The 26,783-nt window shown below is 48.4% G+C and overlaps 1 protein-coding gene across 1 annotated transcript; it reads right to left on the reverse strand.

Annotated features, from left to right (window-relative positions):
* Positions 1 to 2,590: 2,590 nt before the first annotated feature.
* On the reverse strand, positions 2,591 to 15,115 carry DRD4 (dopamine receptor D4; the record flags this gene model as incomplete). The annotated part of the gene is made up of 4 exons (XM_082000767.1): positions 2,591 to 2,793; positions 3,101 to 3,648; positions 4,049 to 4,161; positions 14,846 to 15,115. The coding sequence occupies 4 exons, from the start codon at positions 15,113 to 15,115 to the stop codon at positions 2,591 to 2,593; spliced, it is 1,134 nt and encodes a 377-aa protein (XP_081856893.1).
* Positions 15,116 to 26,783: the final 11,668 nt, after the last annotated feature.

The following is a 26,783-nucleotide window of genomic DNA, read 5'->3' on the forward strand; positions in this document are numbered from 1 at the left end:
GACCTTTCCCTGGAGGGCGGGTGATAGGTCTCTAGCCCAGGTCGGTGGCAGTTGATGGATGTCACTTTCTGGCTCTTTACTGGAAAAGTTACTCCTCCTAGTGTGGAGCTTAACGGGCACGGCCGGAGGGACAGCGCCCACCCAGGCTGAGCAATTGGCATCGCAGAGGGAAGGCAGCAGCCTGCTGGCCTCCTCTGTCAGAAACTGTTCTCTAGCAGAAAGCCAGGCGGGAGCTGAAGCAGGATGAGAACGTAAATTACCCGTGTAAAACCCCTGGGAAGGAAAGAACAGGCAATTCCTCAGATTCCCATAGCAAAATGCTCACTCCTCCTGCCACTCCAGAGTAACACTTCAGTATTTGTAATGGTTTCTTCTTGCACTGTTAAATTATGATCGCCTGTTTTCTAAAGCTTAAAGTCAATTAGTTAATTGAAAAGACAGTCTTTAATTGCACCCACAGTAATACAGCTGATTTAGAGGGTTTCTCGCCTCCGTCTATTGCTCATTAAGGTTCTGACGCAATGGAAGAGCACAAACGTCAAACACCTCATGCTGCTGTTGGGGTACACCGCCCGTTTGTTTTCAGCGACCTGCCCCAGCAGCTCCCTTGAGCAGGTGCAAAGCTCTCGGCAGTGTCTCGCATTGGGAGTGCAGTGGAGGCTGGCTCTGAAGTGGCACCTTCAGAGTGCTAAAGCTGCTCTCAAATGTGGCTTTCAGCTGGAAAATATTTCTGTTGGTTCACCCCTTTGGCTCACCTTGTGTTCTCCACAGACAACCGTCCCTGCACGGCACGGCCGGTCTGAGGAGCAGAGCTCTGCATGGATTCAAGGACAAGTACAGCTACGTGAAGAGGTGAGACACCAGCTACTTGAGCTTGCCAGGTCTGCTTGCGTAGGTGACTGGGCAGTGGCTTACACAAACACAGACCAAGTGCTCCACTAGCCTTATGGCATAGTTTGTGGCCGAGTATAGCTGAGCCTTGGCTACTGCCTGACTTTTGGCTCTACTGAATCTCTTAAGGGAAAAAAATTGGAAGAGAGTGGGGCAACTTTCCGAAATGAAAAAAACTGTTGGTCTGAGTTATCTGTAAAGCTCTCGGGGGTGCTTCCACTCAGAGCCCTGGTATCTGGGGCAGCTGTGCCCCAACACAGTGTCAAACTGTAGCACTCAAAAATGTACAATATCATCACTGTGGGAATTTGTTGATGATAAATTGATGGAGCAATTTTTAGTCAAAGAAAAACTTAAGACCTCCCTGCAGTACTTTTTCCCTTTTGTTTCTAAGCAAACAAATTACCCCTTGGAAAGCTGCAACCCTATACAAAAATCATTACTCAGAAGATTGCTGGCTTGTGCAATAATAATTTTCTTCCCTCCTGAGCCTCGGAGAACAGCACTGGCTGCTCCCTCTGCTCCCTTGGTGTCGCTGCGCTCAGGTTTGCCAAAAGGTATAAAGGATTTTTTCCTGCAGGCTGGAAATGGTTCCTGGTGGGTACTGTACAGCTTGATGAGGAATTCTGGAGAACAAGCAATAACATCTTGTGCCTTTGGATGGGTAAATCTAAAATTACAACTAGGCAGCCGCATGCCCTCGTAAAAGGAACTTTGAGGTCATTTTGAATGAGGTCAACTCTCAATTCTTGCCGGCCTTTCCTGTTCTGTGCCACAGCAGCCTTAGCGCAACCTGCTACCATTCCCAAGCAGGGAAAATACAACTAATTGTTGTTTTATGAGCTGGGAACGAGCGAGGCGGCTGCGAGCCGTCAGTTGTGCTCGGGTCTCCTCATCGGCCCGGCCTTGCTGCGTGCTGGGAGGGACAAGCGATACTTCAAGCTGTGGGATTAATGATTCTATGATTCTACGCCACGGCAGTCACTTTAGATTTCTCTAGCTCTTGGGCCAAATTTTGGCACTTCTCAGCCAGGGTCAGCCTTCCTCCCCTGTGGGTGCGTCGTAGCGTGCATCAGCAGGGCTTGGTTTTGCTCTGCGCTCACGAGATTGGTTTGTCCTCAGGGTTTCAGTCATATGGAACTGGTGGGGATGGGCCATTGCCAGGCTGGGCTGCAGAAAGGGAGGGCTCCCTCAGGAGCTGGAGCTGGCACGACTCCCCCCGGGCAGCGGGGAGAGCAGGGAGTTTGTCTGCAACTCTCGAGGCCAGAGCAGCTGGAAGCTTCAACACTCTCCTGCCTCCCTGGATCATGGCAGGGATGGGGGGTGGGGGGGGGGGTGTTACTTTGCTTAGTGACAGCTAAGAGAAGCCCAAACCAGACCAAACACCTAAATCCAAAGCAAGAGCTGTTCCAAGGACCATCCCCGCTGCCCTGTGGCGTCTCTTGCCAGTTATGTCAAGCGCTAAGTGTTAAAAGTGGCTACGCTTGCAGTTTCCAGTGGGGAGAGTAATGAAGCTGCATCCACTGGTACTCACCTGTAACTCCTTATTACAGAGAGCTGGGAACCAGCATCCTTGAGCTGCCGTTGCTCCTTCCCTCCTCCCCAACAAAGACAGCAGACCTTAGGCAGAAATAGATCTTTAATGAACTATACAAAAAAATAGCCTGCTCGTTCCTTCTCTCTGCCAGTTCCGGTGGGCTCAGCAGAAGAGGCGCAAGACTTTGCGGAAGAAGTTCCTGAACTCTGCGTTGAAAACTGTATAAATGATGGGGTTGAGCGCACTGTTGACATAACCCAGCCAAGTGACAGTGCTGGTGACTTGACTGGGAATGGTGCAGGACTTGCAGAGAGCCCTGGTAATGTGGACCACAAAAAAAGGTGTCCAGCAGAAGAGGAAAGCACCTGCCGGAAGGACATTAAAGAGAGAAAGTGATGTGAATGTTAAAAAGGGCTTCATTTAACCAACGCAGCCTGGGCCGAACAAGACTGGAGACCGCTCAGAGTGCAAGGATAAAGTGTGGTTCTCGGCGTGACACCTCTCACTGCTGCCCAAGCAGCCGCGCCTGGGCAGTTTGGCTCCTGGCAGGGCAGTTGACAGAGCATGTGTTCGCTTCACCAGGCTCAAACAAGACCTGCCAGACTGAACCCTGCTGTAGGACGATGCAGCATGTTTCCCACCCTTCCCCAACTGTCACCAACTGCTACTCACCGACGACGACAGGCAGCACTTGCATGGCCTTCCGCTCCCGGCCGTTGATCTTGGCCTGCTTCCGACTGTGTCCTGGGTGTGGGTACTTGAGGTGTGGGTAGGAGAGAGTCTGGATCCCATTGCTCATCACATAGTCCCCAGGGTGGTCAGAGCGGGTGTAAGGGTTGCAATCCTCTGGCTCCAGTCTGGTCTGCTCTCTCTCAATGAAGGTTGAAGGGTGATACAGCTTCCTGTTGGCACCGTAGATGCTGCCCCTTAGCTTGGCTTTCCTGGCTTCTTCCCAACGCCTGAGTCCTTGGAACATGGCGCAGTAGAGCACCAGCATGACGGGGCAAGGGATGAAGAAGGAGCAGATGGAGGAGTACACGATGTAGTTGTCATCTTCCAGCTGACACAAGCTGGGGTCCCGGTTTGGGACGTTGTTGAGGCCAAATATGACTGGGGATGCTACAGCAAAGGCAAATATCCAGGTGGTGGAGATAAGGATCAACTGCCGCAGGTCAATTTGTCGCCGGTTGTAGTTCAGTGGGATTGAAACAGCGATAAACCTGCCAATACAGGCCTCAGGTGAGTCAGTCTGAGTATGGCTGCGTCACCACCAGTAACATAAGCAAGTGGTCCCAAAGCTGCTTGCCACTGTCCTTCCCCCCTGGTCATTTACTTACACAGCCAAGGCCTAGGCTACAGCCAGTCTCCCCCTGCAGAAGAGCACCCAAAGAGGCAGCTCTGGCCTCCTCACGCAACTGTGCTTTCAGCTTGGCCACCACAAGGGTACTGATGGGACACAGAGCTGGTGACAGGGGAGGATGGTAGGACAGAACACCCTCCTTAGGGGAGAACAGGATCCGGCTTCCCTGCAGGGGACCCTTGCAAGGGCGTCCATTGAAGCCGCTTGATGCCAGGACACAGCGCTTCCTCCTCTGGCACGAGGAGGAAGGCAGCACTTACCGATCCACACTGATAGCACAGAGGTTGAAGATGGAGGCCGTGCACAGCATCACATCCATGGTCATCAGGGCATCGCACAGCACCGTGCTGAGGGACCACACGCCTCCCTGGAACTGAAAAGATCCCCGGGGTCAGCAGATGCCATGTCCCTTTGCCTTTAAAATGGCAGAAAGCAAGTCCGTGCTTGGGCACCTCAGCCACTAACGTTTTCCTCCAGACAAGCAGCCTGAAGTTGAGCAGTCCTGCCTGTAGCACGATACTCCCCTTCCAGCAAAGCAGTGGCACACAGGAATTAGCCCCATGCAAGAGCTCACAGCTGGCTTAGGGCTTCACTGTTCTGGCCTGGCTGGAGAATTGAGCCCACAGACCATCAGCATTGCCAAGCAAGTCATGCTGGGCAATATAACGGACGCAGGGCGGCCTGCTGCTGTGGGGTAGCGCAGAGTGACAGCCAGCAGGCTCAAAATCCCCAAACTCATCAAACTCACCACCCCAAAATCCCAGCAGTAACGCAGGGTGAAGCACTCGCTGCGCAGCATCGCTAGCCGCCAGTCTCTGAGGAAGCAGGGAGCGTCCAACGTCCTGTTCGCAGATGCTGTGAATAGTTTCTGTGCGTTACACAACTGTTTCATTCTGGCACACGAAGTGCAAGGCCAGCCTTTTGAGACTACGTTCAGGCCAGTCAGATATCATCTCATTTGCTCTCTACCATTGCAGGCACCCAGAGCAAAGCAGAAGTGCTGCCAGCGAGAGGACGTGACCAGACGTGTGTCTTTGGTCCGCATTACTTGGAAGTGTTGATGCTGCTGTACAAAAGATGGCCGTTTGTCATGTCCAACTCAAACACAGATCTTTTACTCACAGCTTGCAGATCTCTTCTCTGTCACACTAATGCTTAGCCACGCAGCTATGTTATATACATTATATACACATACTTTTTTTTTTTTTTTTCCTTCAGCTCATACTCCTTCACAGCCATATTAACAGAGAAGCTTGTGGTCACCCTCTAAGCAGGCCTACTGCAGAACTTAAGGAGCTGAGCTGTTGCAAAAAGCACCACCAGCTCACAGGCGTGCCCTTGCCTGGGGCCAGAAGCCCCTCAGCTCATGGCCACAGTCTCTGGGCTGCAGTGCTGCCCTGTGCTGTTGCCTGCCTGCAGCACCCCCTGCACTAGCCTCACCCCAGCACCGTGCTTTGGAGATGAACGACCGTGCTGGTGCAACCGGATTACCAGCAGGTAGGGTCAGAGCCTATCCCGATCATTCAGATCTTTTGCAAGGTCCCATATATACAGAATATATTTCTCTCTATATATGTATTCTTTATGTATTATATAGAATACACACATGTATAAAATTATATACATATCTGATACTAATAAGCTATATATTATATATTGCTGTAATAAGATATATAATATAGCAAACATTTATACAAATTGTGCATATATAGGGTCTTTGAAGTGTTTTTCTAAAATATATATCAATGCAATATATAACATTTTATACATTACATATAATTTATCAATATATGTCTATATAATATGCTATATATGTATATTTAGAAATTAAAGTTATAGTTATTAAAAATTAGATTTTATACAAATAGATATAAATACAACATGCCCCTGGGACTTTGCAAAATATCAAACACTATATATACTCTTACTATTATAAAAATAGATATTTTATATAGTAAATGTTACTATAATATGTATATCGCTATGTATAATATATATGATTTACTATGTATTTTAATCTATATATAATGTTCTATATAAAAAGTATTTATATGTATAAATATATGTAAGTCCCAGGGACTTTCTTGTATTTTATATATATATATTTTATCCATATCATTTATCAATGTTTTAATATTATGTATTATACAGTGCATTAATATATAACCATATAACATAGAACATATATAAATGTCTATATTATATATCCTATATTATGGTAGTATGTAGTAAAATACATAAAACACACATACCATATTATTATATACTATGTATTCATATTTCACAGCTGTCAAGCTGAGGAGCACGACCCCCACCACTGTGTTCCTGGATTAGCTCTGTAATAAGCACTTTGGTGCCAGAAAAATATTGACCAGCCTGGGGAGGCAGTGGTTAAGCAACAAGCGTGGTGCGCAAAAAAAGGCGATTCGGCATCTTAAGGAGAGCGAGCGAAATGCCTGGCACCTGGCATGGGAAGAGCGGGCGAGGTGCCAAGGGTGGGGAGAGGAGTTCAACCCATGTGCCAATGCAAAGCGAGGAGCGATGGGATGAAGCCAAGAGGAGAAATAATTAGACCGTCACTGTAGTCGGTTCTAAAACAGGAAAAGTAGGAAAAAAGGGCTTCTGTTCAGTTGAGTCTAAGTCACCCGAAAGACAGACACCCAGAGAAGCAGGTGTCACCTCCCAGCACTTACACATGGATAACGCGACTGAGGCTGAAGACCAAGCTGGAGGCACGTCCTCTCAGGAGATGCCTGTCCTGCAGGAGCGGCGCAGCCATGCCCACCAGCCCTGCGCAGCTCCGCTTGCCAGGGCATGCAGCCAGGGTACTTCAGGGGTGAGCCAGGCATTTCCACTTCTACTCCACAGCTGCTCTCCAGCCTCTCTCCAAAGGAAACCTATAGTAACAGTCAGCCATGCCCATATGGTCTTTGCTGACCTCGTGCACAGTTCAGGAAGTGGGTATAGATTTGTTCATGTATAGATGCTAAACAATAGGTTCTGGTTTTATTCATCCCAGCACACAAAATGGAGCCACATGGGTAATGCTCTCCATTTTAACACTGAGCAGGTGCAGAAACCCCTGCCCCTGGCAGGAACAGGGGGCAGGCAGCTCTGCAAGGATTAATATTGGGCAGCAATGATGTCACACATGGGATTATGATTAGTGGAGCTGTAAAGCCAAAGTAGACTCTGAAGAAACTGTTTGGCTATTTTTATATAGCCATCTCCTTGAGAGGTAGCGCGAACCTCCATGGGAGGGCTGCATTCAGACCTGAATGCTTCATTCTGCCTTTTCTCTAGCACAGATCAGCCACCCCAAACTGAATTTGGGAGCTGAATCAGAAAAAACGACCCTCAAATTTTTGCCAAGCTCACTGGGATCTTGACAAGTTCAGTTCAGATTGTAAGAGAGAAAATTTGATTCTGGGCTACAGCTTTCAAAACCTTGCTCCTGAAAAGGACAAGAGCTCTCAGGCTGCAGCACCTTCAGAGGACACAGCCTTTGCCGTAAGACTCAAGTTGGGCACTCAGAAAATGCTATGAACTCTTCCCTTTCCCCACCAACCCCCAAGACTCTGACTTTGGGGAAAGTGCTGGTAGAGGAGTTGCCATTATATCATGCTTCTCGCCTGCCCACCTTTGCAAAATGTGCCAAGAACCTCTCTGATGGGTGATTGACTTTGGATTAGAGGCATAGCTGGATTTGCTGGGTCATGTGATGAAGTGGTATCTAATTACAGGAGGTTGCAGAAGATTAGCCCATCAAGGTACACAGTGTAAAGCTTTAGGGATCATAAACGGCACAAGCTGCCTTTAAGAAGTGCTCCAGAGCAACTCCACTTCCATCATCTTTTTTGCATTCTCTTTTTCAGCATGAGGCCCCTGTTTTTCTCCAGCAATGCATAAGCGGTAGTGCTGGTGCTGAGAAGACACAGACAGCTAGTCGTATAGGAAAACAGACACTCTACAGGTAAGCCATCTCCTTTAACAAAATAAAACAAAGCTGCAAACACGACCCCACAAGCCAGCCTACCTGCTAGGACTTTTATAAGGCTGATGACATGCTCTGCACAGCTCTGGCAAGAATATAGTCTGAGCCTTACATAGGTGAGGTTAGGCTTATTAACCACCACACGCGAAACCTCCAGGCATCACCTGTTGGAGGAAGATGGAAAACTCTATGTGTGTGGCACGGAGGGTCACGCTCTGCCCTTAGCTCACTGCAAAAGTCACTTAGGTTCTGGATCAATCACTATGTGCAGAGGAGGAACAACTCCCAACTGCTTCTTACAAAGAACACAAAGAGGTTATGGAAAAGATTTTGTAAGATGCTGGATGGCGGGAGACAGACGTGACTTCTCAAACACCCTTGCAGGCTGCTTTCCTAGTCAGGTCATTTTGATGTCCCTATTCCTAAGCACAGCTGATTTGTAAGAAAAAAATCAGCCTTCTTGCAAACAAGCCTGATGCCAGAAGAGCTCTTATGCCGCCAGTGCTCCTGAGGGCATGAGCCAGGACAGGGCCAAAGGTTTTAGTCTTATTTCCTATGATAACAGCTCTTATCTCAGTCCTGCCACATGCTCCTGCACGGCACCACAGGGCCACTTCATTATCTGCCTCTCTTGCCAGCCCTGCAAACGGGGTCCTTAAGAAGTGAAGCGCACAAAGTGATCCTTCAGTCTTCAGTGGTGATGGCATCTGAAATAAGATACCCAGGCAACAGCAGCCTGCAACTGAATTAGGAGGTGCCCAGCTGAATTTCCGAACAAGCACCTGCCTGCCCTCAGTGAGGCCATGGCTCAAGCGCATAGCATGGAGAGACTGTAATCTAAGTGCTAATCCTAAGAGCCTAGGCCTGCTGAGAAGGTGGTTATACCAATCAGAAGAATAATAATCCTTGCAAGTGGGCAAAGTCCAGCATCAGAGTCAAAGAATTGTCTAAATGCCCACAAAAAACTGACTCTGGGCCATTTTTCATGAGCCGTGATGATGGCTGCATTCTCCAGAAGACATGATGCAGCCAGCAAGGGGAGAGGAAGGAGAGGGAGTGGGACACAAGACACAGGTGGCCTCATGTCTGCTCTAACGTCCCTTCTTGACTTAAATCATTGAGGTCAAGGTTTTTTCAGAAATGAGGAGCAAGTCTGATCATCCGCCTGAAACACTGTGAAGGCCCAAAATTCAAAGACACCTCCCCCCCATTATTGGTCACTGAAAATGAAATCCTTAGCACTGGTTTATAATTGCTGGCCTGTATCACCTCCCCAGCATTTTGTACAGAGACTCTGTGGCTCAGACATCAGGCAGGCCTAGAAGAACATCTATTTCCACTAAAGCTGTAAGATTTCGGGAAAGACTAATCTTGAATACTGCTGCAAAAAGGGTGACATGCATTCACAGAGAGCCACAGAAAATTTGGAGGAGAGTAGAGGTCTAGTCTCTCATCAGAAGAGCTGCATCACATGCACACATACACAGAAGATGCTGCAAAAACAGAGGTCTTTTGATACCAGTGATACACTGACACCCTGAAAGTTTTATACATCACCCTCACCAAGAAAACGGCTTGTGTAGTTAGTACTGGCCAGTCTATCGCTCTGAGGATCTGCGAGGCAGAGTGCCTGCTTGGAAAGACTCATCTTCCCTGACCTGTAGAAGGAGCCAATCTGCTGAAACCGTTTCCTCTTCTTCGTAATCAATTACACAGATCTTAGTGGCAAAGATGTTTACATAACCATGCCTTGCACGGCTCCTGCCAGCCACTTCCTGGATCAGGCCTGTTTCACAGCTCAGGCACTCGGTGTGGATTAAGGAGAGAGCAGATCAGAGGAACAGTTTGCAGAGTGAGGCAGGTAGGAGGTACACTCTACAGCAGAGTACAAGAGTGAAAGTTGCTCATCCCAGTGCCTGCCCTAATTGCCGGGAATGCCTCCAGTTATTGAGGACTCTAAACTGCTGCTGTGGCTCCTGCCATTGTCACAGGGCCTTTGGGCAGAGGAAGCAGTTAAACACAAAGACAAGCCTTCGTAGCCATGCAGCTCCCTCCCTCACTGCAGATTTCTAGTGGGCAAAGCCACTCAGAACCTAAAGTTACCTGCAGTACCTCCGCAGCACTTTGTAGCTTCGCTTTCTCATGTATCCTCACTCTCTCAGGGAAGCAATAACTCCCATTTTCAGTGCTGTCAATGCTCCAGACAGACTCTGGTATCTTCTCCCAGCCTCTCCATAAAAAAGCAGGGCTTTGCTCCTGGGGAATTATCGTGAACACCTGGGAGCGCCCCAGGCCCCCTTGCTTCCCATCATCCTTGCCTTACTGGCACTGGGTTGCTAGGAGAGCACGTCATACTCTCATCAGAAAGACAAGGCCGCTGCAGAAGAGCAGTCTACCTTCCCCATGGATTTTTACCTCTCCCTGCCATACTGCTCCTGGGCAAGTTGGAAGGTAAGTGCCTTCTGCCTATCAGGGCAGCCTGCTGTATGATAATTAACAAATGGCAAACACTAGAACATGTTTTTGTTCCATGTTTGAACAAGTCCAGTAGGAAGCGCTGGACGCATCTGCATCACCACACTATGATTTGGCATATGATTGCCTGTGTACATACTGATACCTGCACATCGGCTCATGCACCCCTGTGTAACAGCTAACAAGATAAACAGCAAACAGCACTAATCCACCTCCACCCAAACCAGCACTCCAAACAGAATGAGGAATGTCATCAGGGTACAGAAGTTCACCTGGTTTTCTTTAAAGATGGTGTATTTCTGCGAAAGAGAAACTGGCTGTAAACACTGCCCTGTCAGGAATTCTCTTCACATCCACAGTGTCAGGAGCTGTTCAGTTTAGAAACAGATGCTTTAAGCCAGTGGAAAGATGATGTTTCTTCCCTTCCGATCCGTAGCATGCTTCTTGGTACATCAGGTTGTGAAGGATCGGAACTGACAAATGACAGCAACATTTGGATTTACAGAAGACCAGCTTCGTAACATCAGTTTTAACACTCTTTCTCATTAAGGCCCCAAGGTCTTGAGCTGCTAAGGTAGGTAAATTTGACAGGACAAATTAATGAGGAAAGAAATACAGTCTGAAGAACTCCCAACAATGCACAGCGAACAATAGAGAGAGATTTAGGACAGGGCAGGACTTGGGGGAGAACGTTCATCTCACACAGAGAAGGCTGGTCTGTGGGGAGAAGAGGTCTACAGGCTTTCCTGCATGCCTGGAGAGAGCCTCATAGCTCCAGCTCAGTGAGAGATACTGATTTCCTACACTTTTAACCTATTTCCAAAGAAAGTTCTCTCAGCCAAGGACTGTCCATTTTTATATTGGTTGAGGGAGCCTAGTGCAACAGGACCACAGCTGGCCAGGCATAATAGACACCGTCTCCTGCTCACCATCAGAAAGCCACCACACCACTGTGGTGCTTCTCCCACAAGCTGCACATGTGAGGACAGAACTAGGGGAGGTTTGCATTAGATGGCTCCATTTCCCTGCCCTTCTGCCAAGCTCTGGTTCCAGTCAAGACTGCAGTGACTGTTAAAAGGTACGGAAAGGAGACAGCTGTGACCACAGACACCATTTTCCTTCTTGTCTAGCACCTGCTTTCAGCAATCCTCCAACCCTGCAGGCACAAACAAGGGACATCCAGAGAGAACTGACACACAATGTGGCTTCCTACAGCCAAGACCTCTGAATCCTCGCCATGGACTAAGAGTTTAGCTGTGACAAAAAGTTATACTGGCTCTTTCAGAAGTACAAAAGGAGAATACGTGTCAACAAATGCTGCTAACGCATTGGAATAACAACTTTCTTAACAACTAGGAATAACAACTTTCTTAACAACTAGAAATAACAGTCAAAATTAAGGCCTCTCCCACTGTGCTCTAGCTTCTGTGAACAGCAGCAAAGGATAATCTACATCTCACAGGAAGGAATCCCATCCCCACTGAAGCTTGTGGGAGATCAGTTGTTTTGTGGGGATGTCAGATGACATCTAAAAAGTTAAATCCCTCCAGCTGTCTTGTAAAGCCCTGACCGGAGGGTTGTTTCCAAAAACCTAACATAAGAAGCCATCTCATCGGAAAAAAAGCACAAGATGACCAAGCTTCTCCTGCTGAATGAAAGAAGTGCTCAGAGTTCTGTTATGTTCCTGATAAACAAGAAGCAAAAAACCATGCTCTCAGCTGGTTTTCAAGTTTTCCAATAAGCCCTCAAAGTCCACCTTTACTCTGTCATGAGCTATACTAAAATTAAAAAACAACAACCAAACAAAAAACCCCACATCAAGAATAAAGGTTGAACTTTACATTCATGGCTGTCCATGCCACGTTTTCAGTGGTGAAATGCAATGGCACAGAATGCAAGTTGAAATTAAGCTAGTTTTAAACAGCAGCAATCACTATACCCTGTGTCCCCCGTCTGAGCATCTGATTCTGATCTACAGTTTTTGCTTTTGCCTCCAAGAAAAGGAGAAAAAAAACCCCCAAAACAGAAAAATTTTGTCCCCTGGCACTGACTCAATGGCTACTCTCGCTTTTCCTTAGCATATTTCAGAACAAAATGAGCTGCAAATTCTGCACCAACATACAGGAGATTATTAAAAATTAACATGGGCACTATGGGCTCTGAGCCCACAGAGAAACTTCCAGGCACAAAATGGGTACTGCATCAACACAGACAACAGCCTAAGCTGCCCTACATTTCAAAACCCCATTGCCTGCTCAAGGAGGCTGCAATTGCTGCCAGCGCTGCCTTTCGCTCCATACCTGTACGGTACTTTCCACACCCACTCTGTGCGTGACTGCTGAGTGGCAGGAGTGCAGATCCTGGTGCATGCTCTTTTTACAGGGTCTCTTATGCCTCTGAAAGCCTGCCTTGTTGCAGGAGCTGCAGAAGTTGGACAGAAAGACAATTCTGTCATACGCCACCTTCATTCCCTGTTGTTGAATATCCTGGGTGCAGAGACATGGAAGAATTACTCCACATAACTGATGTGTATGAACAGCTATGGAAGTGAACACACAAAGTATCATCATAGCTAAGGCACAGGCTGGACAGCCCAGGTTTTTAAAGCTCATAGAGGGCTGAACACCCATTACTGGAGCATCCAGAATTTGTGGGATGTCTGTGGTACCCAAGGAAAGCCCCGCAATACTCATGCCCAACTGGAAGCATTTTCAGAGGTACGCCAGAATATGTTAACCCACATTTTACATATGCCAGCAAGACTCAAGCCTGCAGGGGAGAGGAAACCACACTGGTGTGTGTGTCTGCCCACAGAATCGAGAACTGGAGGCATGGAGAGACAACAGGAAGAGCAAAGAAAAAAAAAAGGGAATCCCAATTAGCAAAAAGTGGCTGAGAAGAATGATGAAGACAGAGGCTTTCTAGCCACGAAAAGTGTGTTAACGAGGAAAAAGCAAAACCACTAAAAGCAAACGGCATGGCGGGGCTCCTGTCAGTGTGGTGGAAAGAGAGAGGGGAATCTAATGCTCCTGTTCTTCACTGGTTCTTCTTATAGGTCCCCAGATGAACCTGTCCAGAATACCTCTGTCTCCAGAGAGGTCACAATGTCCTGCAAAATCCTAGGACCAGGTAGAGAGGCTAAAAGCATCCTAAGCTCTAATCCGCAGCCTACCTTGCTTAAGAAAGTACAGACCCATCCCAGTCATGTGCTGAGCGTCAGCCCTGGCATGGGAGAGAAGGGGAGATGCTAAGGCTGGAACACTGCTTGTGTGCTGCTGTGTTAGCCTTTAAGGCTGGAACATCATTTGGTCTCATTCATGGGGACAGCCCCTTTCACTCCCTGAGGAAGCGCTTAAGCCACCACCTTACTAATCATGTGGCCAGCAGAAAATGCAAGGTTCATCTGACACCAGTCCCGAGAATACAGCTTGCTGGGGCTGCTCACTGTGCACAAGGCTGCATCCTGGCTCTCCCGCATCTGGAAGAAAGAGGACTCCTCTTTCTTCCACACCACCAGCTACCACAAGGACAGGTACAAAACAACTGCCATTGTGGCTGAGTACTTTCATCCACTTGAGCAGGGAAAGAGCCACTGGCTGGCACTAACAGGCTGGTTCTAGTGAGCTCTTCGTCCCAGTCCAACAAATCCCACTGCAATCTCAAGGTGTTATCAATCCCCTGTTACAGAGAGGCAGAGAGAGAGAGATGCAAAAAAATCACTCAACCTCAGGAGCTCCTGTTTTTCTTTCCCTCAGCTGTCACAGTCTTGGAGGTGCATGGGTTTTGGAGGGGAACAGAAAAGTTGACCTAAAGTCCCCCAAGTCAAGTTCATGACCAGCGCTGCACACAGGATCAGGCCTGTGTGAACCAGAGAACCTGCCTGAAGCAAGGCTGACCAAAGCAGCCTTCATGTAGGATGACCAAATCCCATCTAGCTCCCTAAAAAGACAGCTTCCCCTACTCAGCTTTACATGGAGACCTGTTTCCTGGCTAAAGATCTCCCTTATCACCAAAACCTGCTCACCTTACACCGGACAGAGCACAGCACAGGAGCTCTCTATCCGTTCTTAACCATTTGCTGATGGCAAGCTGGGAAGAGCGCAACGCCAAGGGCTCCCCAAGCAGCTGACCCGGCCCGGGGCAAACCCGCGGCACATCTCCACTCGGTGCATTTGCAGCTCGGCAATCGCCGGGTAGGATGGCGGGGGAGCCCACGAACTTGCACCAAACCGGCTGCCGCTACCGTCACTCGTGGTCCTGCAGCGGTTTTGCTGCAGGAGACTGCGTGGGAGTCTCCCGATGCTGTGGGAGACTAAGAGGGAAAGCCGCGGTGGTTTGAAAGCAGCACAAACATCCCTGCAGCAGAGCCAGAGGGCAGGAGCTGCCACGGGGGGAGCTGAGCAGCGGCGGTGGCACTCCCGAACCGGAGGGACGGAGATGGGGAACAAACCCGGCGAGGGGCTTTAACCCTCGCCACTTGGTCTCTTGCCGATCCCACCCCGCAGCCCTGGAACTTTCGGGATCCCGGGGCCCAAAGGCCGCAAGTCCCGATCTCGCCGGTGCCCCGCAGCCCCCCGGGCAGCCTCACCTCGGAGTAGACGTAGAGGGGCAGGACGAGGAGGGCGAGCAGCAGGTCGGCGACGGCGAGGCTGACAATGAAGTAGTTGGTGGTGGTCTTCAGCGCCCGCTCCGTGCAGACGCTAAGGCACACCAGCCCGTTGCCGCCCACGATGAGCAGGATGAGGAGGATGCCCAGCACCAGGGCGGCGATATTGTGGCCGCCCGCCGGCGGCGGCGGCGGTGGCGGCGGCAGCACGGTGCCGTTGCAGGGCGCGGCCCCGGCGCTGCCGTTCCCCATGGCGCTGCCCCAGCAGCCCGGCGCATGGGCGCGCCCTCGCCGCGGGCACCTGGCTCCGCTCCCGGCCCCGCGGCGAAGCCGGCCTGCCCGGCCCCAAACTTTCTGCCGAGCGGGGAGGAGCCGCCGCCGTGAGGCAGCTCCGCCCGGCTCCAGCCCCCGCGGCTCCAACTGGGTCACCAAGCGGCTTATGGGGCGGGAGGGGCAGGTTCCCGTTGTCCCGTTCCCCCCTGGGGGAGCTGCCTTCGCCGGGGACCCCCCCACCCTCCCCTGGCCCGGAGGTGTTGGGCGCGTCGTGACGGCTCGTCGAGCCCGGAAGGACCCCCCCCCTCCCTCCTTTGGGGTTGCTCTTCGTGAGGCCAACCCCGACTTGTCTTCTCGTGGCCGAGGCGAGTCCTGTCAGTCCGGGCCTTTACCGGAGCGGGGCGGGGGGGGGGAAGGCAAGCCCAAACAGCAACAAAAGCCGGGGATTAACGCCTTGCCCTTCACCGCCTCACTTACCCCAGCCTCCTCCTCCGGCGGCGGAGTCTCTTTCTCCTAGGATCCGGCTTCGTGTTGCGTCCTGAGCAGGAGGAAAAGAGCAACTCTGCACTGATACAGCTGAAATTTCTCCTTTGGTTACCCACCCTCTTCCAGGTCCAGCAGCAACCGGTTGGTATTCTGTATTTTGGTGCTTCCTGCCCCAAAGCAGCATCAGTGGTTCTGTGAGTGGCAAAGAAAACACAACATTTCCTTCAAAGCTAAAAATGACGGTGAAACAAAAGGCTTTGCAGTGGCATGTTTTAGGGTTGGTTTGTTTGGAGTTTTTTTCTTTAGTTTTATGTTTTGCTCTTTTGTTTGGGCTTATGATTTGCTTCACTTTTTTACATGGCAAATGTTGGGCCATCAGGTGACTCTTATTGTAAAAGTGGTATGGTAGGGAGATAAAATCCAAGGACTGGGTCTCTTGCAGTGAGGTTTCTGTATGTTGGACATAATGTCTTTCTTGGCATGAGCCAGACCACATGTATGTGACTTAGAAATAGCAGGGGCACTGGCCCCACAGGCCCTGCGTTGCAAATGTGGTAGGTCAAAGGACTCTTAGGTCTTGGCTGGATGCTCACAAAGCTACACAAAGGGGGAAAAAACCCAACAGGTAAGCAAGAGTTTAAAAGTAGAATATTGTTTTATGTCAGCCTGACCTGAAGGTATTTTCCCCAGGACACTCAAAGCAGTAACATGAACAGTGATTAGAGAAATCAGTGCCATTAGGTTTGAACTCCAAGCGCATTTGAAGGACTGTGAAGTCTCCAGAAGTCCAGAAAACGGCAAACACTGCCTATTTTTAAATGGAGAGGGATGAAAAATCAGGGCACTAAAGAGCAACCTGAGTTGCTCCAACCCCTAGAAAGTAACAGAGCTTGTTTCCTTCTGTGCTAGGAGCACTTGTAGATATGGGGAAAAATAGTAAATACCACCTATCTCAACTTTAGCTCTAACTGCAGTCTCATACAGCATTCTCTTCAGCAACGTAAGAGGGAAGACTAGGTGAAATTATTACAGGTTGGGTGAATAACTGGAAAATTGTATTCCAAGATCTGTGCAGAATCTGAGTGAGGGTCCACTAACTAAATTTGAAGATACTACCACAACAGGAGAGCCTGTGAGCATCTTGGAGCACAGAGTAAGAATTCAAAGTGGTGGTGATAAGTTGGAGAAACTGTCTGGCAAATGCAGGATGCAATTCAAAAAGAATTTTGCATCTGTCCTCTGCTTGGGTGGGAATAATCAACTGCAGAAATGCAGGACTGAGGAAGCAACCAGATAGGCAGCAGGTGTGTGAGCAAAGGTGGTATAGCAGGTCACAAGCTGAACATGGGGTTAGGATGTCTTACCGTGGAAAATGAGAGAAAAAAATAAGTAAATGCTCCACTGGGCTAAGGCTGTTTGTGAGGTACCTGTGGACCTGCAGTCTTAGGCAGCATTCCCTCTGTTAGCCACACTTGGAGTCACTTTTCACAATATTTGTCATAACTGATGTCTCTTTAGTTGACATAGTTATGATTCATAGAGGTAGGGTTTAGGGTAGCATTTCTCATTCCCTGGAACAAACACCTCCCCACTACAATGATACAAGCAGCAGGACAGACACTGCATATTCTTGGATCTGACACCATTTACCGTGCCTTTTTTACTGATTAACAACTGGGGTGACTGACTGGTGTGGGGAACCATGGTGCCCCCCTGCACCCCCTGCCATGGTGAAGGCATGTCACTGCATTCACCCCTGCACAGATGAAAATGAGCTCGGTGCAGTCTAGCAGAGATGGAGCCTGAGGCTCGGGAAGGACAGGGGAGCTGTGACCCCCCCCATTTCTAGCACAGGTGGCTTGGGAGATGTGGGACCTGATCCATACCCAGTGGGCATCTTTCCAGCTGTGCTACCAAACCTCAGATCAGTTTTTAAGGGCCAGCTAACCATTCAGATCAGCCTGGTGTTTATGGAAGGCAGTGGGAAGAGAAGGCATAGCAGTAAAGGATCATTTACACTATATGGAGGGGTAAAAACTACATTACTGGCAGGTTTTTATAAGATGAGAAGCTTCTCGGAGCTGCTTACATGCTCCAGCTATCAGTTTCATCTAATCTGTTAAGAGACTTGTGGAAGAAGTCCTCTCTCCAACATCCCCTCCCCACCTTCCCCAATTCCCTTAGTCTTTTTGAAAAAGGACATGATTAATCCTCAGTTTACCATACAGTCTGTTCTACCCAGCTGCTTTGGGCTCCACAATTTCATACACGAGTAGGAGAAGATTACTTTGATTTAAACACTTCATTGGCAATCTGGCTTGCCACATACTGTCTCCAGAGGTGCGGCTTCTAAGTCTTTTCTAAAGCCAGCAAGAATGCCATCCCTCTAGTTGTATTACTGAGTTGTATTACCCCTCTCTCCCATCGCTAATGTAGGTTTGCCATCCTCATGTTGATCCCAATATCCATGGATATCCATAGACGTCTTCCTCTTCCAGCTGACCTAGCTTTGATGTGCATTTAAATCAGTATACAGAGACAAAGCTCTGTCCTACATAGCACAGGAGAGACACTTCCATCTTCTCTGAATGAGACCTTTCTCCAAATTTGGCGCGCTCAGCCTCCAGCACTGGAGTGTGTACTCACATGCCTTTGGCTCTGCCTGTATTTCTGCATTCCCTCACGAACAGTTTGGGTTGAACTCAGGTGGGCACAAGCACAACTGTGCATTGGTTATGAAGAGCTCATTTGGCAATACCCTCATCTGCTGTGAAGTTCAGACAAGGAACAGTGCAGCAAACTGGGACAAAAGTACCCCATCAGTGTTTGGTTTTTTTTTTTAAACCTGTATGTCTTGACAGTGTGAGTTTGCTCAGCGGTTTCTATCACCTGGTCACAGATTTTTCTGGTCTGGTGGTTGGTCCCTAAAACCAAACTGCTGGCATACTTGCTGCTGTCACAACCTTCACTCAGCGAGGAGCTGGTACAACAGAACCACTTTTACTAGAGCCCTTTTACTCCAAGAAATCAACTCAAATTAGCCAAAGGAGGTCCTGAAGTGCATTAATGAAACTGCAATGAAATCCTGTGTGGACAGAACACCCTTAATTTATTTATGTTTAAACTACCTGAGCAGCAAAGGGATCAGCATCAAATTGTGACTGCAGGCCTTCTGCCTTCCCACAGGGATTAATGCTATTTATCTAATCCACTTTAACAGTTAATTTATATTCATTATCTTGATTTTCCCTGTGGGTTAGTGCAGAATTACTCTTAATTCTCAGTTAGAAACCCTTATTCCAGACTAACGGTGCTGCCTTTATCCTAAACTAGTTTAATCTTGGAGTGGATTAAGCTAATGTGAAATAAGGCTTTTGACTTCGCAAAAAGAGCAGCCATGCAAAGCACTAATTAGGATGGCTCTTCCATTGCAAACTCACAGGCTACAGTAATCCTTGCTCACTGTGGCCGAGTCTCGCAGTTCCTTTGTGTTTGCCTGGTGCCACTCTGCCTGTAGTGCACCCTTGTCAGATATAGCAGTTGGAAACCACATCCTGCTAGGCCACTCCTAGCTGTCCGACTAACATGAGCCAACCGATTTGGCTTTGCTGTGCAGCAGTGTCTCCAGGGGAGAAGTGAATCCTGCAGAGTGACGGCTAACAGAAAAGCACCTGTTTTTTCTGTTGGTGGGTATAACCATTAGACTCAACCGCTTTCTTGGATAAAAGAAATTGTCCTCCTAGCAGAGGAGAAGGAAGGTCTGTAGTACATCAGCGTATTCAAAGAAGTCATCTCATGTCACTGCAAAAAAGGAAAGATGACAAAGGACAGAGTCATTTGTCACCCTCATGGAAAGCAAGAAGAGTTACATGTCAAAGTGATGGACAGTGAATGCTTAAGAGAACCTTTGGAGAGCTTCTGATGGTCAGTGGTTTTGAACAACCTTTTTTGCTTGGATGCACAGCTTGCAGAGTGTCCTGGTTCCCCCATCACACTGTGACAGCCTGCTGGCTTGGGGCAGGGGGTGGAGGAGCTGTGAAAGCCACCCACAACTTCTCTTTGTCAGAAAAAAAACCATTTTATTCTGTCCTCAGTAGGTGCAGTGAAGGACAGAAGGAATGAACAGCAGCACCATCTGCCAGCATGGACAACCCCAGCCTCACATAAGACTGTGCCTCAGTTTCCCCCTTATAAGCTGGCACACTGGTCCCCCAGTCACTCCATCGAAGAAACGTCTGTCTATACACCAGGGATGGGGTCTCTATATAAACCCATATCAGTGCTCATAAAATATGGGGAAATGAGACTCTAGTACCCAGTACCTCTTGAGACCTCTGTGTTTCCTTCTGTGCCATCCATCTGCAACTGCAGCCTGTAGCATGCAAAGACTTTGCTAGCGAGCGCAATGTCACCCTCACTGCCCTCCAGCCACCTACAAACTCTGCTGCCAGAGACCAGCTCATGGCAGCACCAGGAAAGCATCCATTTCTTACTCAAACCAGCAAAACAAGTGGGAGATCTGCTTTTTCAGTGTGTTTTGGAGTGTGTTTTTAAGAGAAACTCAGGAAAATGAGCAGTGCAGTTGGTTTTCAGCAAGAGTCTGCTTGCTGAAAGTGGCTGCAGTGGAGCTGCTCCCCAACAGCCAGCTGAGACTCCCCTAGGATGAGTTAATGGAGGATTGGATTGCAAGCCAGTTCAAAGGATCAGGAAGGTTGCAAAATGAGACATCTGTCAGTGTCCCAAGAGACATGGAACTTTTATCACCGTATTTTTTCACACTTGAGGCACTGAATTTTTACAAAGAAAAGGAGAACAAAATCACCTGCCAAAGTTTCAGCACAGATGTGCCTAAACTCAAGTGTTGAATAGTACCCTAATAGCAGGGCAGCAGATTACTGGGGCTACCTTCAGGTTCAGAACAAAGGGAGGAAAATAAAGAGTTTTTAAGGGCAATCCGGTTCCTTTTATTTGACATATTTAGCTGAGCAATTCTCTGTGAAAGTATCATCTGCAGCAAAGCGGTCCTGCTTTACAATCTGCCTGTAATGCATTTCTGAGAAAAGAGACAGAGGCAGCATCCTGCCTTTCAGGTTAACCTTTGCAAGAGAGGGACGAGGATGGCATGGCTCTCTTGGCTTGCCAGGCTCTCTGAGTCCCCCTCCAATAAGCTGCAGAGATTTGTGCACACCTTGAATAGATCTTTTGACCTTTAACATTCTGGCAAGTTACGATAAATCCATGTAAGATGTAAAAACTCATGCATTTTTAGTGGTGATTAGCTGTGGGGGATGAAACTACAGAGAAAATGGCTGGATTTTCTGTCTCTGTTAGAGTCAAAACTAGATGGTTTTGTGGATGCCTCGTTTTAGACTAAGCCACATAATTGATCTCACACAGGTGTAACCTGGTGAAATACAAGGGTTTGTGTCATAGGGCAGATCAAACTAATATATTTCAACATCAGTGAGCTTATTAGAACCACTTGTTATGAAAAACCTCCTGGGGAGGAGGAGAAGTGCAAGGCAACACAGGCAGGGAAAGGCATGCCTGTGAGCAACAAACACTTATAAGTGCACCTCCTTCCACCCTCATCTTCACAAAGCCTGTTCTTGTTCACCTGGAAGGGATGTCCTTTCAGGTTCTGTCAAAGTCCAAAAAGGGGTGCAGCCAAAATGAAGCCCAGGCAGCTGTGTAGCTGCCAGGAGCTGCTGTGCTCATTGCCGGCACTGCACACCTGGAACAGCTGGGCCAAGCCTGCCTGCCAGCCAGGACACAGAGCATGTCATCCTTATAATTAAAATTAATTCCCTGAAGTGCTTTCTCCTCTTCCCCAGACACAGCAAACAGCTGGAGGCTGAGATTATGGACGCTGATGCCAATTAGAGCTGTGATAAGGCCAGACACATGGGGAGCATTAGCACACAGCTCTGCTGTGGAGAGACGGCACTTGGAGCTCCTCTGAGTCAAGGTATAAGGTAGCTTCCAGCTGGGCAGAGAGCAATGCTGGGCCAGGAGGGCAAGGATGGCCAGAGCAGTCCTTGGGAGGAAGCCACCCAGTCCTGTCCCATCATGTCCCTGCAGTGGTATGTGTTGTCCCATCCATGCATCTCACACTGTGGAGACTACTTGGACACAGGGCAGAACGCACCCACTTTGGCAGTCCTCAAAGGAGATTTGGAAGAAGGCTCATAGGGTGTAAAAAAAACAGCAAGTGATTGTTGGGAGTGGCAGCTTGTTTCTTGCAGGTCTTTAAAAAGCTCTTTGTGCTTCCTTGGTGACAGAGAGAAGGCCACAAAATGCACATAGGCTAGGAAAACAGAGTTCCCTTCTTCCCCTGAAAACTAGACTATGCCCCAAGCCTGGCTTTTGCTTTTCTGGGTCAGTGCCAGCCATGGTAAAACCAACCCTTGATTCTCTCTACCATGTCTGTTCCTCCGCAGGGAGGAAGATTTCCTGGCAGGAGGAAAGTGCCTCATAGCAACCCTTCCAAATACAAGGCTGTCTCCTGCTTGCCGCAGGTGTGCCTGCGTGGGGGAGCAGCCTCTGCAGGATGTGCCTGGCTCAGCCCCAGCATCCCCAGGCAGAGCATCTCTAGGGAGGCAGATTCACACCCTTAGGGGACCCTCTGGCTCAGCACCCATCCCTACTCCAGAGCAGGGGGATAAGGGATGTTCTGACTTGCTTCCAAAGCACCTCTCTCATCCCATACCATGGAAAGCCAAGGCACTCATGCACCAGCGGAGTACTCTTCCCCTTTTCGCTTCCTGATTATTAGCAAAATGTTTCAAGCATTTTGTTTTTTCCAGTGTGAGCCAAACACAATATTTTTCTTAATCTCTTCTTTCAAAAGAGCTGGGGTTTACTGCAGATTTCACCTAAGGATTTGGCTGGAAGCAGATACAACTTCGATCAAAATGACTGAGATCTGCTCTAGCGCAGCCCAGAACTCCTAACACAAAGGTTTTGTTGTCCTTGCCCGTGGGTAGTGCTGCCAACCTTGGAGATAACTAGCATGTCCAGCATCTTCCTTTCAGACTTCAGAGCAAGTGGACACACTTTCAGGAATGTGACATTTTATGCTTTTGATCCCGCATTTTAACTCTTTTTAAACTGGTGCAGATCCAGAAAGGTGCCATATGTTGCAGCAAAACACAACACATCTCCCACCTGCCTTATTGGACTCTGCTGCACAGCTGAACAAAGCAGAAGAGAGACATAGGCAATCTAAGCAAACCCAAAAGCAGCTCAGGAGCTGAGCACTATATAGGCAGATAGAGAGATAGCCACGCACATCCTAGACCCAGACACCTTCTTCGCTTAGAGTAATTTGCCCCTTGCTGAATCACATGCTGACATGGAGGGATGTCTAGCCTCAAGGACAGGGGTCTCCCATTCCAAGGCTGGGACTTGAATGAAACCCAGATATCTTGTCATATTGGGCATGGGGTGGTGCATACTCCCTGCTCACAGCATGAGCCTTATAGAGTGATATAGCCCATTTGCACACACAGAGGGGCTGGGAAGCTAGTAAAACAGAGAGTAAGCCTGGCATTTCTCTCTGTTTTGTGCATTGCTTTAAGTACAAACCTCCAAAAGGGATCATGAGATGCTGGGCATGCTTCTGTGACACTGGGCTTATTCCAAGACAAGGACTGCTCCCCACCTTGTTCAGGGTTTGGGAATAAGAACTGAGTCCACCTTGCGGCTTGGGAGTGGGGTAGGTTTTTTTCTGAGTTCCCATGGCCATACGGGACTGTGATTTTCCTTCCTCCCCCAAGCCTACCTACAGCTGCCCCTGCTCACCCCTCCATCTCATCCCACTCTTCCTTTTTGCAGCCAAAATTACAAAATCAGGTGGTAAAGATTAAAACCACTCCTGAAACCATCCTGTGCAAGAAAGGAGCATTTAGAAGGCTAAATCCTCCAATCCCCTTATTCCAATTAGTGTCCTTTCTCTTACAGACCTGGGATTGGTGCAAGAAAATTACTCCAATCTTCTCTCAGTAGATAGCAGTGTCACGGTCAGCTCCTTAGCATGGGGAAGGCTTACCTGCAAACATACAAGAGAAAGTCCTTATGACACACATGGACTCACACCCATATTAAGAAAGAAAAAAAAGAAGGGGGGGGGTAGAAGTTCCTGAACACCCCATAAGCTGATTAAAGGGTATTTTACTTTTACGTAGGAAGGATTTAGCCATGCCATTCCTAGTACCATCTGACCTCAACAAACTCCCATGCCATCGGCATGTGTTGCCATTGATGGGGTCACTGCCTATGCCTGGGCTTCTCAAAGGTCAGCTGCCCCTAGACAGCTTCATCAGGACTTGTGACAACATTGCTGGACATGTGGTGGATGAGATGATCCTTACCCAGCCTTCTCAGCCTGTCTTGACCATTGTGCACTTAGCCATCTCAAAGCCATGGACCTCAAAAAGAGCAGTGCAAAGGCTATAGGAGCATTTTGGAATGCATGTTTTGAGCAATCGAGGTGTATCCATGAAGAAGAGCAGACACAGCAGATCCTGCGTTGCTGCAGTAACACAGCTGGGGTCTGGACAGTGGACAACCTGGCCAAGGATGCTACCTGGTAAGGGTTGCCTTTGATAAAGAGCAACCCCAAAGCCTGGATGGGCTTTCCTGGGCTAAGACAGGAGCAACAATGTCCACGTGACACTGTGGAGACACTGGAGATGGAGTCTGAATGCATCCACACTGCTCCTCTAGCCAGAAGGTCTTTTCTGATCTCCTGTATCAACTTCTTTGACGCGTGAATGGGAATTTCTCCACTTCAAAACTCAGATTGACTCCCCAAAACTTTGTATGCTGATTTTTGAGAGTCTGCTTGCATCCTCCTTGTGGTGTGGGGTTAGGATACCTAGATTTATGATGAAACCTTCGCTTTTTCAAAATGCAGTTTCTTATGTCTTTTCCTCCAGCAGAGAAAAAGGCCAGGCTCATGTGCTCTCCTTAAATATTGTCAAATTTGTGGCTAATACATTTAACATAGTTATAAGATGCTGCATTTCACACTGCAGGTTTGGTGACTCTTCCCTCCCACTGTAAAGAGGAGAAAGAACTTCTTCCTCTATGCCACTCTCAGCTTTGATGCCTTTGGGATGGGTCAGCTTGTGGGCACTAGCCATTAGGTGCCCTTTAATGCAGAGCATTGGTGTTGAAGTGGGGATGTCTCCTCTGTTTCGTAACCTTTGCTCACTGCTGCGCACGAGGATGTCCCCAGCCAACAGCGCGACTGCTGTGATTAGCCCTTGCACCCGTGGCAACTGGATTTACTTAATGCAGCTCACCACAAGTCTCTCCACGCTGTGCATGTCAGTCCGTGTCAAGCTTAAGCACAAGCGACTGCACAAAGATCCTGATGGCTTTACACCTGGCAACATACTCAGGGCAGCTCGCCTCCTGCTTGGGGATGGCCGCAAGTCTCACGGACCCCTTTTTCCTCCACAGGGAGTGTTGATGCATGGCCTCAGCGCTCCTTCGTGTTACCTGTTTGCGGCACTTTGCTATACATTCTGTAAACATTGCGTTGTCTTTTCCTCCAGCAGAGAAAAACGTAAACAGGTAAGTCACTGGCAGCCCTGACTTCTTGCAGATTCGGGTATGACAGCTGTAGAAGGAGCAGGGATCAGATGAGGGCAATCTTTTCCTTTTCCTATGTCATTCTTAGAGTCAATGACAGGGAGCTTTTCTCTGCAATAATGCTGCACAGAGATGATGGGTTAAATTACAGTGATTAATGGATGATTTAATCACACTTTGTGCCTGCTGGATGCAGGCAAAGGGAATCCCCGCTTCCACTTTGAATGCTCACACAAATGGAGAATGGGAAAAGCAAGGTGCAAGTTCACAAAGCTCCATTCAGCTGATACTGCTAAGCAGTATTGTTTATCACTCCTTTTTCCACAATATCTCCTGATGAAAGTTTAATGTTAATTCTGGTTAAAGGAGAATCAGGTGGTGTTTCAGGACTAGGGATTTGATTTGGGCTCCAGTTTATTCAGGTACAAATTTCAGCTTGCAAAAGCTTTTGAGTTTCCTTACATGATCCTGAATTCCCTCATCAGGGGCCTCAGAAGCTGCATTTAAGTTCAAACCCTGCATTATGTTGCAGCAGTGCTGGGCATGGCCACACGTTTTTCTACCCCATCACCTTGTCACTCTGTGCCACTAGTTGCTGCAAGGCAAACCCCATTTTTTTTTGCAAGGTAGATAAATCAGGTTACTTAGTTCACGTTCCTCCAGTTCCCAGTCGTTTTTACTCACCCGTTACTCACCCTCTGCTGCCATCATGGGGCCACTTCGTCCTTGCAGCCTCTTCTGCGTGCCTCTTATCTAGACCCGTCTAGATTCTCACAGCAAACTGAGTTTCCTCTAGAGCTTAGGGGCATTTGAGAGCCATTGAGGTTATTTGCAGAGGAAAGGAAATCACATTAGTAATTTATAGCTCCCTATATATTGTTTAGCCTTTTTTTAATAAACTTTTTTTCCTCCTTCCCTTGTTTCTACATGGTCTTTCTCCATTGTAGATGTTTGGCAACACCATGAGCCCAACCTGAGGCCAGCCACCATGAAATACGAATACGGAAAATATGGAGATTTAAATACAAAGAAGAAAAATACAAGAATTGCAGATATCACTAGTGTCACTGGGGGTTCCCAAAGCAGTGCTGGGTGCCCAGAAGAGTTTTCAGCTGCCACTGGAGAAGGATGCAGCTCACAACACATCCACACCTGGATGTATAGAGAGGAAATGCATTGAATGAGGCTGTAAAACTACAGCAAGTTGTATCAGAGTGATGGTGGGAGGGTTGCAGGAGGAATGCCAGCACAAACGCAGCTAAAGAAAGCAGTCATTACAGAAAGAAGAGGAAGATGGTTGGAAAACGCCTGGATGTGTGCAGGACTGACCCACACTGCCTCAAAGGAGGAAATGGGCTCCCCTGTCCAAGCGGTGGCCGGGGCATCTCTCGGTCCTCCAGTCCTGGAATGGGACCCGGAATGTCCCTGCTGTTTCTTCTCCTACCTTTTGCAGGCGTCCAGCTGCAGCTTGCAGTCACATGTAGTAGTGCAGAAGCTTGCTGCTCATTAGTGAATGGGTTATTTTTCCAAGGGAAAGATGATGGGGAAAATCGGGTCCCTC

This window comes from Phaethon aethereus (genome assembly GCF_964289735.1).
Source record: "Phaethon aethereus genome assembly, chromosome: 5".
NCBI lineage: Eukaryota > Metazoa > Chordata > Aves > Phaethontiformes > Phaethontidae > Phaethon > Phaethon aethereus.